The sequence below is a fragment of the Nannobrachium achirus genome (genome assembly GCF_963921795.1).
Source record: "Nannobrachium achirus genome assembly, chromosome: 9".
NCBI lineage: Eukaryota > Metazoa > Chordata > Actinopteri > Myctophiformes > Myctophidae > Nannobrachium > Nannobrachium achirus.
In genome coordinates, this window is record NC_137818.1 from 61,931,291 (window position 1) to 61,946,900 (window position 15,610).

Below are 15,610 nucleotides of genomic sequence, written 5' to 3' on the forward strand. Positions count from 1 at the left end.
CAGTTGTTCAAGTGCAGCTAAACTTGGAGTGTTATAGTAAACGTGCCACAATTAACAATAATGCATTGCACCTGTACCATTTTGTCAAGATGGGGAGAATACAAGTGTGGAAAATATCATTATAATACCTTGTTAAAGTGACCATTTTGTAAAATTTTGCATTAGTTATTTTACTGTAATTTAACAACATAATAACCAGAACAGATAGACAAAGAGACATTCATGGATTTATATTTAAAAGTAACTTTTATGTTCCCCCCTGGACCCAGGGTATGGCAGCTGCATACCCCTTTCATACCCAATTGACGCCCCTGAGATACAGTTACAGGCTCCAAATATAATAACCTGATAATAACAAGCGACGCAGACCGACGCACGCGTCGCCAGTGGCGTCAGTTCAGCAAAAGCTAAGGTATGGCAACATGACACCAGTCATGTTGCCATACCTTAGCAACAGGCATGATGAATTTATTTTAATATTAAAGTACATTTAATATTTTTAATAATAATGTAGCCAGGCTTTGGCAGCTGCCATGCCTTGCCATACCCAAATGACGCCTCTGCGCGTCGCACGTGTTTTCCCTGAAATTCCACAGCTGCTATTTCTGCCAGCAACAAGCAGGCGTCGCAGCGAGAAGCTGCGAGAATGACCGGACTGACTGACTGTCAGTCGGCGTCTCTGACGTTGGTTGGTTTGATGGTCTTGTGTTGCACTTAATGCTCAAATCAGATTTACCAGTTCAGAGCAATGATGTCATTGTCAGACAGTCAGTGTGACAGTCACCTCCCTCCTGGCGAGACTGTCGAGGAGGGGGGTGGTGGGTGAGGGGTGTCTGGAGGAAACGGGGGAGCGGCGGAGTGGGTGGGTGAGAAAGAGGGAGGGGAGAGAGAGAGAGAGAGAGAGAGAGAGAGAGAGAGAGAGAGAGAGAGAGAGTAATAAATGTGTAAAAAATGTGCAATATGGAAATATTGCAAAGGTAGGCTTAGGCTACATGTAAAAGTAGCCTTTGTGTAGTATTGGTGTCAAAAAAGTAGAAACACGTGTTTTCAAATTACATCTCAGAGGAAAATATTCTACTTTTAGTAGTGGAGTAGAAGTAAAATGACTGGAAATCTAAACATTTTACTGAAGTACAGTACTTAAGTAAATGTACTTTGTCACTTTACACCAGAGAGAGAGAGAGAGAGAGAGAGAGAGAGAAGAGGCGTCAATTGGGTATGGCAAGCTATGGCAGCTGCCATACCCTGGCTACTAGGGGGGAAATAATAAAATGTACTGTAATCGTGGCTGTTGCTAAGGTATGTCTTAAGACACCAGTGATGTTGCCATACCTTAGCTTTTTCTGAACTGACGCCGCTGAGAGAGAGAGAGAAGGAGGAGGGACAGTTTCAGGTGCGCTCTTCTCTTTCAACGGGAGTTTCACAACATACATTACACGCTAGGCTGGTTTAGAGACAGACAGTGCAGTGCAGTGATCAGTGCGAGCATAGAGTTAATAAAGAGTGGAGTCGGCACAGTTTGAATGGACAGACTTATGAGAGCAGACAGCGGACCTACGCTCTACCGGAGACACGATCACAACAACAACAATTATAATGCACTGGGAACAGTTACTCCGTCTGAGGAATGGCAAGGTGAGCTGATTAGCGAAGATAGATCACGGATCGATTATTGTTTTGCGTGTCTGATCAGACGTTCAGACACGCAAACTTCATGAAACAATAATCCGGTTTTCCCTGCAGTGCGGTTTATGTGTGACGGTGCTGTGTGTCGCTCGCCGAAAATAGCTGTTCTACAGGCTCACATTTGCGTCGCGAATGCGGCGCGTTTTGAGCTTGTCTTGTAGGTCGAATATTTTTGTTAGACTTGAAGTTAGGGATGGTTTATTTTGAACGTCTCATTCATTTAAACTGTGGTGGAAAATCTACTCAAATGTTTTTACTGAATTAAAAGTAGGTCCTCCTTTCAATCAATGCTGCAATGTAGAAAATACTCCGGAAAGGTAGGCTATAAAAGTACAAAAGTATTTGTATCAAAATGTACTTAAAGTACCAAAAGTAAAAGTAGGCCTACTCATTAGGCAGAATGTCCCATTTTCAGGATGCATTTTCAGGATGCAGTCAATGTTTTGTAATGATATTAAAAATCTAGAAAGTAACTAGTAGACCTAACTAACGTTTTCAAATAAATGTAGCAGAGTAAAAGTACAATATTTGACTCAGATAAATTATGTAGTGGAGTAAAAGTAAAAGTATTGGAAAATGGAAATACTCAAGTAAAGTACAAATGCCTCTATATTGTACTTACAGTACTTGAGAAAGTGAACGGGACACAAAGTTCTAAAAAGTTGAGTTTAGTATTTTTGTTTTTGTCTTATATATATTTTATTGAGTTGTTTGGCACAGTTTGTGATAATTACAACAAGCTGAGTATTAGGCTATGCAGCCTACATTACACCTTTACTTACCGGATACAGTAGCCTACAGGGTCTCTTGTGTGTCTTGTCTCGCCTGTCAGTCATCAGTTAGTCATGAATGATATTGTATGCTTGCAGGTGCAGGCTGAGTGAGTGAGTAGCTGACTGGTGTTTTATACTTTTACCAATTTTTGGCAAACAACCCTGATCACCTGATTGCGTAGGTAGAGAGATGTAGGGTAGGGCTTTGTAGGTGGATGCACACAGTCAGGGGCGTCACAAGGTGGGGGAAAGTGGGACTGAGTTACTAGGGCCCAAGGTGGAGGGGCATGGAATTATGTTATACTTTAGCTATTGAAAAATCGCAGATCCACAAGCTCACAGCTGCGAGCTTGTAGATCTGCTATTTTTGAAAAGTCGTGAAAATGTGTGCAAATCTTTGAAGATATGTATTTTTTAAGCGAGCATTTGTACCTCAAACTTTGCTTCTGGGCCAGGTCCCTGGAACTAAATATTTTGAGATGGGGGTCCGTGGCAAAATACATGTCATTTTGGGGGTCCTTTACATGAAAATAGTTTGAGCACCACTGACATAGAAACATAGGTTTTTCAAAGAACCTTAGAAGGATTTGAAATGTTCAAAGACTTTTTCATGATTTTCACGATCAAAAATAGCAGATCTTCAAGCTCGCAGCGTGGCACTCAGTGCCGCGCTGCGAGCTTGTATATCTACTATTTTTCAATAGTTTAAGTACCCAGGGCCCAGAATTTGGTGCAACACTCCTGCATACAGTGGGGCCCTGCGGGCATTGTAACTCAATAGAGATTATATAGCCTACTCCTCCTGTCAGTCCTGCCTGGCATTGTGCAGCCCTATCGTGCCCCGAGGGCATCCCGTTAGATTCGGCTGCTTATTATTTGTGTTCGGGTCACTTTGGAACACAGCATAATGGGATGGCATGTGTTTTGTCTTGTGAGCAGTTAAGAAAATCAACACACGTCGCCATTGTCTCTGACGATTGTGGGCCAGTGGTTCAGATTGGTTGGTTCACCTTCTTAGGTCAGTTATGTGAAATGGAACAGCCAAGCTTTCCAGAAGGTGTGTTTTTTTATGTGTGTGTGCTTGGTGAGCTATTGTGGGCAGAGGCGTCACAAGGGGGGGAAAGTGGGACTGAGTTACTAGGGCCCAAGCTGGACGGGCCTGTCTTTAGCTATTGAAAAATAGCAGATCTACAAGCTCACAGTGCCGTGCTGTGAGCTTGTAGATCTGCTATTTTTGAAAAGTCGTGAAAATGTATGCAAATCTTTGCATATATGTACTTTTAAAGCGAACATTTGTAACACAAATTTTGCTTCTGGGCTGGGTCTCTGGAACTAAATATTTTGAGATGGGGGTCCGTGGCCAAATACATATCATTTTGGGGGTCCTTCACATGAAAATATTTGAGCACCACTGACATTAGGTCAGGTGACTTAGGTTTTTCAAAAAAGACTTCCACAAGTTTTCACGATTTCTCAAAAATAGCAGATCTACAAGCTCGCAGCGCGGCACTCGGTGCCGCGCTGTGAGCTTGTATATCTGCTATTTTTCAATTGTCAAAGCACAAAATAATCCAGTGAATCCTTGTACCCACCCAGGGCCCAGAATTTGGTGCGACACCCCTGATCGGGGGATAGAAAACTGTGTCAGGTCAAGAGCCTGAAAAAGAGCCACATGCATGTATTCCTGATCTGTGTGAAACGGGCAGGTCACAAATCCCAACGTCCTGGAGGTGAATCATGCCCTATATTGGAGCTCACTGGACCGAAAACTAAATAAATGAGGGGATTTGGTTGCTTCCGTAACTGTATCATCCACCGCTCACCTATTTAACCAGCGTCGGTGCTCGATTCACCATTGCCTCCGCTGTTAGTCCAACAAAGTATCGATTCTCTTGGCATTTCATAAGAAATGGATTCGACTTCTGCTTTTCATTTTATTGTTATTTTGTTATCCTTGCATGCAAAAACGATAGTTATTGTCTGTCTTCCTGTTTGGAAGCGTTTCTTTGACTGCAAGTGATCCCCTCAGTGGAAACTGACCTCACAGATTGACAAAGCAGAAGTCAAGAGACATTTTGGTCTACACCAGCAAAAAATGACAGTTCACAGTAATAGACCGATAATCAGAAAAAAACATTTAATTAAAATCCCACCGGACCTATTTTGGGAGAAGACATTCAGGGAAAATAGCAGATCTACAAGCTGTGACCCCGTGGATCGAAAACTTTTCGCAAAGGAATTTGCTGTAAGAAAATCAGTCGGTCTAGAGCAGTGGTTCTCAACCTTTTCAGGCCGCGACCCCCAAAATAATCATATTTTAACTGGGGACCCCCCCACCCTGACGAACACTAAGAGTTGAGGCATTACATTTTGTATAACATGGTTCTATTGTGAAAATGGCCAATCTACATGCTCACAACGCCTCGCAAAGCAAGGCGTTGTGAGCATGTCAGATCTTCTATTTTCATAATTTCTGCCTTTAACATTTCACAATTTGGCCAATGTTTAATTTGTCATTTTCGAGGTCTTAAAAAGTCCTTAAATTGTCATTTTAGAAATGTGCATAAACCCTCTATACACTTAAACGTTATGTTGGTTTGTTTACTGTTGAGTGAGAAAACAATGTTGCACATTAAAGGAGCTATAGTCAACTTTTTCATTGTAGGTGTACATCCTAGTCTACAGACTAGGATGTAAACAAAGTACGGGCCCTGTAAATGTAAACAAAGGGCCAAAATGATTATTTTATCATTATTTTACGCTTTTTGTGGTCATTTTTTAATTGAAACACATATATGAAGCTTATTTTTTTATAAAATATTTTCGAAACATTATTTTTATTTTAGCATCCGTTTTTCAAGAAAAAGTTGACTATAGCTCCTTTAAGCTAATCATCTGGACACCCCCCCCCCCCCCCAAATCATTTGGGGACCCCTCTGGGGGGTCCCGACCCACAGGTTGAGAACCACTGCTCTAGTATAGACCCCTGGGGGACTCTGGTCAACAGGGTTAAAGTGATTCATCCTTATTCTTTTTTCCGCTCCATTCTTCTTTCGCAACGTCTTCCTCTGACTCACACGACCGCTTCCCGTTCTTTCCCTTTCCGTCCCCTCCAGATCGACCGGTTGGAGGTGAGTGGGCTGGTGCAGAGCCCGCTGGGCTTGTCGTGCGGGGCGGACAGCTCTTTCTCGGGCGGCGAGGATGGCGCGCTGGACCCGCAGCGCACCAAGCAGGCCATCGCCCAGCTGCAGCAGAAGATCCTCAAGCTCACGGAGCAGATCAAGATCGAGCAGACGGCCAGGGACGACAACGTGGCCGAGTACCTCAAGCTGGCCAACAACGCCGACAAGCAGCAAAGCGGACGCATCAAACAGGTGGGAGGGAGGAAGCAGTGCTGTCCATGAGGAGATTAAATACAGTAAAGATGCACAGTGAAATCATAGATAGATAGATAGATAGATACCTTTATTATCCCAAGGGGGAAAATTAGTTGCCCAGAGGCAGCACAGCAGTATAAGGTTATTTACAAAGTTACAGAGAAGTATGAAAAAGATAAAAAGAAAAAACAAGAACAGAGTACAGTAGGTACAGTAAGAGCAAGGTACAACAGGAAAGGGAACAAATAATATATATACATAGTGTCCTAAAGCACGACTATCAATATAATACAGTGCCCAAATCAAAGTGACCATAACAGTCAATAGTGGCGTTTCCATAAAGCCACTTTTTGCGCATTAACGGCTTATTCGCAAAATGTTTTTATGGAAACACTTCAAAATGCGAATAAACTTTCATTATCCGCAAAAAAAGTTATCCGCTTGGAGGAGGAGGATTTTGAGCCTTTATCGAATAAACTAAATGCGCAAAAGTGAATGGAAACGGGTCAGACAATAAATGCGAATAGATTATGATGTTCTAGGTCCATTTCCCCTGCCGCTTTACGTCCATGGTATAGCGTTAGCCCACAAAACAAACCGGTTGTTTGTTACACACGGAGTGACGCGGACCGTGTGTAAATTCCTCCCGTTATCACCTCAAGCCATCGGTGGCGAACCCTTCCTCATCCCACGGTGTTGCGTGCCTGAAGTGCCCAATCTCCAAGCTCAGAGCAGCTCGTATCCACGTCTCAGCGCCGCGTTGTGAGCTTGCAGATCGGCCACCTGACCTTCCAGAGGACGCTGAAACTTGTAGGATGAGCAATGTGTGCAGCGAAGCGACCGCGGTTTTCCCGGTGAACCGGTAGCTTTATGTATTGAGAGGTACTCTTGCCAATTTCGTAAGAGACTCGTCGCCAATTGTAATATATTTAAAAGTTATTTGGGGCTATGATGATGACTGATAACCCCTTCTTCCCACTACTAGACAGCGACCGAGTCACATCAGTCAGACGTGCAGACGGTGCAGTGCTCAGGTTCGGTCTGAACAAAATCAGCCCGATCAACTCTTGCGACCGTCGCTAATTCGAATGACACCCGCAAATGGAAACATGCTAAATTCGCTCGTCTTAATGCGTATTTCTGATAATTCGCTTCCCTAATTCGAATAAGTTTATGGAAACATGGCTAAAGCTAGTTAGTGCAACAAGTATCTCTACATCATGTCAAACACATACTAAAAAAAACTACTAACACAACCTAATAGTGCAGTGTCCTCTGTGTTAAAGGACAACTTCACCTCTGGGACAACCAGATCTTATTTTATTGTTGTTTGGGACACGATCAACACAATCCTGGGTTATTTATTTTATATATGACCAGTTGTTGCATGCTGAAATACTAAAATATCTAAAAACAGATTGAACACAAAAAATAACTTGTGTTGATCGTGTTCCAAAAAACAATAAAATAAGATCTGGTTGTCCCAGAGGTGAAGTGGTCTTTTAAGTCTGAGAGTGTATTCTCACTATTTTTTAAGTATTTTTTGAAAGCATGTACTTTTGAATACTACGTAATTTATAAGTATTTTTAAAAGCATGTTCCCAAGTACAAATTTGATTGAGCAATTTTTACTTTCAATATTTAACCAGTAGTATATAATAGTATAGTACTATTACTTCTCAAGACTCAAGTAATGGGCTTGAGTACTTTGCACTGCTCTTTGCTAACACAACACCCTTTTCTGCTGGCCCCGGCAGGTCTTTGAGAAGAAGAACCAGAAGTCGGCTCAGACCATCCAGCAGCTGCAGCGCAAGCTGGAGCACTACCACCGCAAGCTGCGCGAGGTGGAGAGCAACGGCATCCCGCGGCAGCCCAAGGACGTGCTGCGCGACATGCAGCAGGGCCTGAAGGACGTGGGGGCCAAGGTGACCGGCTTCAGCGAGGGAGTGGTGGACAGCGTTAAGGGAGGTCTCTCCAGCTTCTCCCAGGTAGGGGACACGGGACGATAAGCAGTGTTGGGGAAGTTAAAGTTCCATGTAAAAACTATGATATTCCTGGCCAGGAAGTTGTCCCAGGCTCAGAATCTGAGCTGGGACAATACCGGATGTAGAGCCCTGTGCAAACCTTCAAAACATTCATAAAATAGAAACCAAACAAACTACAACAATTTGCAGCCCATGTTTTGAGGTGAATCCTACCAGACTACTCGTCAAGTAACTGAGAAACCTTTTGGGTCATTTTTGGCTCTAGTTACAAGTTACAAGAAGTTACAAGCGAAGTTATAATTTTACATTAAAGTTTTGTTAAGATTGACAATCAACAGATCATAATTTTCTTATTCTGTTAACCTTATTTTAGGAACACAGATGTTTACTAAAGAAAATGTAAACCTTTTCGAAATAAAACATAAAACTCAGTTGAGAGACATATTTCTATTGGCATGTGACTTTTTTTTGTAGGATTTTATATTTATACTATTATACTTTTTCACAATAACCCTGATATGACATTTTCACACCCGCCCTCCCCAGGCCACGCACTCGGCCGCCGGCGCCGTGGTCTCCAAGCCGCGGGAGATCGCCTCGCTCATCCGCAACAAGTTCGGCAGCGCCGACAACATCTCCTCGCTGGACGACCCCGCCGCCGCGGTGGGGGACGACGGCGTCGTCGTCCCGGGGGGAGCCGGCGGCGGATCCCGCTCGCTGAGCCGCGACGGGCAGCACCACCACCACCACCTGCAGTCCTCCAGCCCCAAGTACGGCAGTGAGGACGACTGCTCCAGCGCCACGTCGGGCTCGGCGGGGGCCAACAGCATCACGGGGGCCCCCGGGGGACCCCCCAGCTCCAAGGGCAACACGCTGGAGCGGAGCCAGAGCTCCAGCCTGGACATGCTGCTGCAGGAGGTGGCAGAGCTGCGGGAGGGCCAGGGCCGCCTGGAGGAGAGCCTGGAGGGCCTGAAGAGCCACTACCAGAGGGACTACACCGTCATCATGCAGGCCCTGCAGGAGGAGCGCTTCAGGTACGAGACACGAGGGAGAGAGGGAGAGACCTTTTTTTTACTTTTTTACAACTCATTTATTCATAAAAGTGTTTGCTACATTAGTTAAAATGCTAAATGGTGCATTTATATAGCACCTTTATCCAAGGCGCTTTACATAGATTGTGCATTACATTTCACACACACATTCATACACCGATGGCAGAGTAAAGCCCTTTGCACACAGGACAGTTGCGTTTTTTTCGTTTGCGGCATGAATAAAACGCATTGGATTTGGTGTGCAAGGCTGTGCGGAATCGGCGCTGCGGATCCAAAAAGGAGTCATAAAAGGAGTGATGAGTTTTTTACCGCATGCGACAAGACGCACGAATCGAACTGGGTTCGATCGAGAAAAAAACGCACGGCGGCAGCCACTCGTCGCACGGCTAATTCGGAGCCGGTGTGCATGAGGTCATAGAGAATCATTGTTTTCTTTTCAAAACATGATATTGTCCGTTTTATCCGTGCGGTTAAACGCGCCTGTGTGCAAAGGGCTTAAACCATGCAAGGCACCAACCTGCTCACAAGGAGCAACTAGGGGTTCAGAGTCTTGCTTAAGGACTCTTCCACACAAACTCTGGGGGAGCCCGGGATCGAACTAGGAACCCTCCTCATAACTTAACCCTTTTAGGCCTAGAATTATTTAATGATTCGAAAAATAGCAGATATACAAGCCTTTTTTACTAGTTAAAGCATAAAATAATAATACGCAATAATGCGAATCCGGTCTAGATGGCTGAATCATATCATGTGCATGACGAAGGAATCCCTTTAAAGTCAGACGATACGTAATCCCTATTCCCTATCCCTAGATGATGCACATGGAGAAATACACCTGAGCAAGCTCTGCCCACTTATATTGTACTTTCGTAGGGTTATCGGCACTATCAGCGCAGTTTGTGGACTGAGGATTGCCTTTTCATTAACCCAACATAAACTGGAGATAAAGAACAAACCTTGACCCAGCCCAGAGTGCATACTTTTCCACTTATAGTCAATATTTAGGTTTTACTACATAGATGATAATTGCCATATAATTATCCATTATCAGACAACAACAGCATTAATGTTACTATATGTATCTACCCAAAAGGGTAATATTACATTTACACCAGTGCATGTTATATGAACCACTATACCGGTGGTTCTCAATCTATGGGTCGGGACCCCCAGGGAGGTCCCCAAATTATTTTGGGGGGTCCCCAGATGATTAACTTAATGTGCAACATTGTTTTCTCGCTCAACAGTAAACACACCATCATAAAGTTTAAGTGTATAGAGGGTATCTGCACATTTCTAAAGTGACAATTTAAGGACATTTTAAACACCTCTAAAATGACAAATTAAACTTTGGCCAAATTGTCTAATATCAGAGGCAGAAATTGTGAATGCGACGCGTTGTGAGCATGTAGATCTGCTATTTTCACAATAGAACCGTGTCATACAAAATGTAATGCCTCAAATGCCTCAAGTGCTCGTAGGGTGGGGGGTCCCCAGTTAAAATATGATTATTTTGGGGGTCGCGGCCTGAAAAGGTTGAGAACCACTGCACTATACTACTGGCTAAAGAACAATAGTTCTGCTCAGAAGTTTACGTTTTAACCGAGATCTCTATGAAGGATGCTGGTGACGGACGCATAAACACCTCAGCTGTCCATCGACCACATCGAGGTTCACAGGTTATATCAGCCGTCGTGGTCAGCAGCACACCTCTGAACTCCAACTCACAGATGTCTTCCCCACAAGCCATGTTTATGTTTTCGTCTACCCGTGGGTCTGCCTCTCTTGTGGGCACTCACCCTTTAGCGCTTAAACAAACCACCGACATTCCTCCCAAACGTCTCAGCGTGGAGGGGAGGGGTGGGGGTGGGGAGGAATTGGGCATAGAGACAAAGTGACGGGAACATTTTTCTCCCTTAAATGTCCATCGAAGCGACCTCACGTTTCATTGCATGCCTCGTGAGCTAAAATAATAGCCAGTGAAGCGACCGCAAGTGAGCTCATTTCGGGCATGTCCGCCCGGGGGATTATCATTCAAAAAGAGCACTTCATAACCACTGTTTGTTTAACCCATTTAGGCCAAGAATTATTGACTGCTTTAACCAGTGAAAAATAGCAGATATACAAGCTCACAGCGCGGCACCGAGTGCCGCGCTGCGAGCTTGTAGATCTGCTATTTTTGAAAAAAGTCGTGAAAATGTGTGCAAATCTTTGAATATATGTATTTTTCAAAGCGAACGTTTGTAACTCAAAAATTTGCTTCTGGGTGGTCCCTGGAACTAGATATTTTGAAATGGGGGTCCGTGGCCAAATAAATATCATTTTGGGGGTCCTTCACATGAAAAGGTTTGAGCACCACTAACATGGTAGTCTCTCAAGAACAGACTAACTGAGCTCCAGTTAAGTGAAAAGGACCTTTTCTTTGACGATGGCTGGCCAGATTGCTGACATAGAAACATGTTTTTTTTTTCCAAAAATCTTAGAAGGATTCAAAAGACACTTATAGAATCCGGTCAAAATTCTAATTTTCACGATTTTTCAAAAATAGCAGATCTACAAGCTCGCAGCGCGGCACTCGGTGCCGCGCTGTGAGCTTGTATATCTGCTATTTTTTTTATATTTAAAGCATAAAATATTGCGTCATAATGTGTTAAGGCCTAAATGGGTTAAGCAAAGCACTTGCGGAAAGACTCAAAGGACTTGGGACATGAACGAACGCAGGCTTCTGGCTGTCTCAGCCATCACGTCATGATTGTGCTGTACAATAATGTTGTCATTGTACACAGACATAAGGTCATGTTAGTTTCTCTCTCTCCGTCTGAGAGGGCAGAATAGGGCTGTCACGATTATGACATTTTACATGACGATTAATTGTCACTCAAATAATTGCGATTAACGATTTAATTGTGTTTTTGTCATCGACAATTACATTTCTGTTTGGCTTTTAGGATTTGAAGTTGCACATGGCAGATATGACACATAACCTAAAGTAAATATACAAAGAAATTACTGTAATTTTTGACAACCTTATACATAAAAAAAGAACATTGATAGTGGAAATAGCCGCATCGCAACGCATTGTGAGCTTGTAGATCTGCTATTTCCAAAATGTTTTACTTTAAAAAAAAATATATGAAAATGTTTCAACATGGAAGCGATTATGACGATTATGAAAAAATATTCGCGATTATGTCAAATAATTGCGATTAGACGATTATGTAATAATTGTGACAGCCCTAGGGAAGAATCTCTATTACTATGAATGTCATTTTGTCATTCTTGGCAAGCGACACATTTGTATGAATTAGGCTTTAACCCATTTAGGCCTGAACACATTATGACGCAATATTTTATGCTTTAACTATTGAAAAATAGCAGATATACAAGCTCACAGCGCGGCACCGAGTGCCGCGCTGCGAGCTTGTAGATCTGCTATTTTTGAAAAATCGTGAAAATTAGAATTTTGACCCGATTCTATAAGTGTCTTTTGAATCCTTCTAAGGTTTTTGGAAAAAAACCTATGTTTCTATGTCAGCAATCTGGCCAGCCATCGTCAAAGAAAAGGTCCTTTTCACTTCAACTGGAGCTCAGTTAGTCTGTTCTTGAGAGACTACTATGTCAGTGGTTCTCAAACCTTTTCATGTGAAGGACCCCCAAAATGATATTTATTTGGCCACGGACCCCCATCTCAAAATATCTAGTTCCAGGGACCACCCAGAAGCAAAATTTGAGTTACAAACGTTCGCTTTGAAAATACATTATATTCAAAGATTTGCACACATTTTCACGACTTTTTCAAAAAATAGCAGATCTACAAGCTCGCAGCGCTGTGAGCTTGTATATCTGCTATTTTTCACTGGTTAAAGCATTCAATAATTCTAGGCCTAAATGGGTTAATGACATCACAGTCCTGACTCACTGAATGACACAGGTCCGTCTGACCATTCATACACTATTATTACACATCTGATCCTATGTTCTTGCCGTAATGTCCTTACCAAATCAAACGACGCCGCCAAAGCGGTTTTGCTTCCCCCTCTTGCTACCTGCCGATATCCTGCCATTGGTTAGTTTCATCCCCATGCTCTCGCCTGTGATTGGTCCACCCGATCAGCAGATGAGTAAGTGCGCTCTAATCGGCTCAGGGCGAGTCATCAGTCAACAGCTGCTCCCCAGTAATACCTGTTATGGTTCTTTGTTTAAGCTAATTAGGCCTCTCTGTCTCTCACGTGGCCGCGCGCGTGTGTGCGTGTGTGTGTGTGTGTGCGTGCATGTGTGTGTATTACTACTAGTAATACACTAGTGAGGGTCAAATGTCCCCATAAGAATAGTGGAATTGGAGAACTAATCATTTGTAAGGACCATTTTCCTCGTCCTCAAAGGAGAAATGGTTGTTTTATGGCAAAATGTATTTGGAGAGGAAAAGATTCAGATTGCAGTTGGGGTTAGGATTTAGAGGTTGGAGGTATGCCTGATTTTAGTACATACAGTCATTGAGCTCCAGTGTCAGGCTGTTTTTGGCTTTAGGGTTAAGAAATGGCATTCATAAAATCACTGTATATCATCCACCTGTCCTCACAAGTACAGTAGCCTGGGATCAATACACATCTCTGGTTTCTGATCTGGTCAGGAGCAGAAAAACACGTAAGTCATCAGGCGGATTTTGAAAAGTACATGCATTTTTAGAGCGAACATTTGTAACTCAAATGTTGATTCTGGCGGTCCCTGGAACTAAATATTTTGAGATGGGGGTCCGTGGCCAAATACATATCATTTTGGGGGTCCTTCACATGAAATGATTTGAGCACCTCTGACATAAAAACATAGAAAACCGGAACCACCAGTTTAAACCCTTTTTTTAAATTGTTTTCTTTCCGGTTTAGGCCATGCCTAGACAGGATCACACAAGCCACTAGTGTAGTAGAACGAATACCTGGCTTGAAAGACTGGTGACGCAAGGTCACAAGTACATTAAAGCAGACATTTGTAACGCAAACCCTTCTTTTCTCTTGGTCACTGGAACTAAATATTTTCAGATAAGGGGTCTGCGCCGCGGTCAAATACACATAATTCTAGGGGTTCTTGATATTAAAAGGTTTGAGCAACAACAATCATAGAAACCTTCATGCCTAAATGTGTGTGTGTGTGTGTGTGTGTGTGTGTGTGTGTGTGTGTGTGTGTGTGTGTGTGTGTGTGTGTGTGTGTGTGTGTGTGTGTGTGTGTGTGTGTGTGTGTGTGTGTGTGTGTGTGTGTGTGTGTGTGTGTGTGTGTGTGTGTGTGTGTGTGTGTGTGTGTGTGTGTGTGTGTGTGTGTGTTCAGGTGTGAGCGTCTGGAGGAGCAGCTGAACGACCTGACGGAGCTGCACCAGAACGAGATCCTGAACCTGAAGCAGGAGCTGGCCAGCATGGAGGAGAAGATCGCCTACCAATCCTACGAGAGAGCCAGGGACATCCAGGTACGTCCCAAAAACACTGAATGTTCACAAGACTAATGTCCACACAGAAGATAATATTCTATCGCTGAGACCCCAATTTACATTGTAAAATCAATGTTAATTTAACTCAGAGAGTGTACAAATCCGTTAGCATCCATTTGGTTTCATTTGTACACTCTCTGAGTTACAAACCCATAAGGGTCCGTTTGGTTCCGATTCTTCCGAACTATCATTTAGCAGGGGATATAATAATTACATTGGATCTACTGGAACTCAGGTATGAAAAAAATGAGTTTTTCCCCCAGCAGCCACAAAATTAAAGCATTGTTGTAAGGAAGAAGGCACATAACCTAGTTCAAGGTATTAGCTCATGCCTGTTGACAGTGCAAACAAGGGAAGGTGAGACAAAAGATCAAGTCTGGCTTGCGTAACTGTTTATATGTCATCAACGGCATTTCCTCACTTAAATCCTCCCGTTCTGTATAAGGGCCTACCTACCGTACGTTTGCACTAGTCAAAAATTGTATTTTATTTTCGTTTTTTTGTGGTTTTAAGCTCAGCTTTGCTGCTTAAGTGCATTTCCCTTTCCTGACAGCAGAGGGTGCTAGACGTCAATGTAATAATATGAAATTGGCGTCTCATTGAAGTCTGTAATAAGATGATGATATACCAGGGCTGATTTTTCAAAAATAGCAGATCTACAAGCTTGTATATCTGCTATTTCTCAATAGTTAATCGTCAATTGAATCGCTCGTGTTCCAGCGTGGGTCAATGGAACTAACGTAGATGTAGTATACTTTAAGTTCCTTTTCATCTGTATCACAATGAAAATTTTTCAAGGTTTTAAAAAATAAGCATACCATGATTTTTTTGTGGACCATGGCCCACAGGTTGGGAATGGCTGCAATATACTGTGTATCGGTGTTTCTCAACCACGGACCTTTGGTGTGCCCTTTGAGATGCGTTGGTGTTCCTTTTGAATTTTGAGGACTTTTAAAACCTTTTTTAACACCTCAAGAAAGAAAAGAAAAAAGACCATTACTGCATCAAAAATAATCAACTAACTATACAAAAACTGGTAAAACATTGACCAAATTGTAAAATAAAGAAAGAGGCAAACATTTAGAAAATAGCCACACACCGTATATCTAGGTGTGCCCTGGGTTCTTTTGGCTGTGAAAAGTGTGCCCCGGCAGAAAGAAGTGTTGGGAAACACTGCTGCGTATCGCTCATCATGTTGTCATCTTGTTATAAAATGAGTCCCTGTTTTGCCAATTGCTCCTGTAACTTCTCCACTAAAGAG

At 43.0% G+C, this 15,610-nt stretch overlaps 1 protein-coding gene across 1 annotated transcript in view; it reads left to right on the top strand.

Moving 5' to 3' along the window:
- tmcc1a (transmembrane and coiled-coil domain family 1a) overlaps nucleotides 1–15,610 on the top strand; it is a 145,529-nt gene that overhangs the window by 128,299 nt on the left and 1,620 nt on the right. Inside the window, exons 4-7 of the mRNA XM_080733938.1 lie at nucleotides 5,576–5,833; nucleotides 7,594–7,824; nucleotides 8,368–8,855; nucleotides 14,193–14,328. Coding sequence (XP_080590064.1) covers nucleotides 5,576–5,833; nucleotides 7,594–7,824; nucleotides 8,368–8,855; nucleotides 14,193–14,328 — 1,113 coding nt within the window. The remainder of the gene's footprint in view (nucleotides 1–5,575; nucleotides 5,834–7,593; nucleotides 7,825–8,367; nucleotides 8,856–14,192; nucleotides 14,329–15,610) is intronic.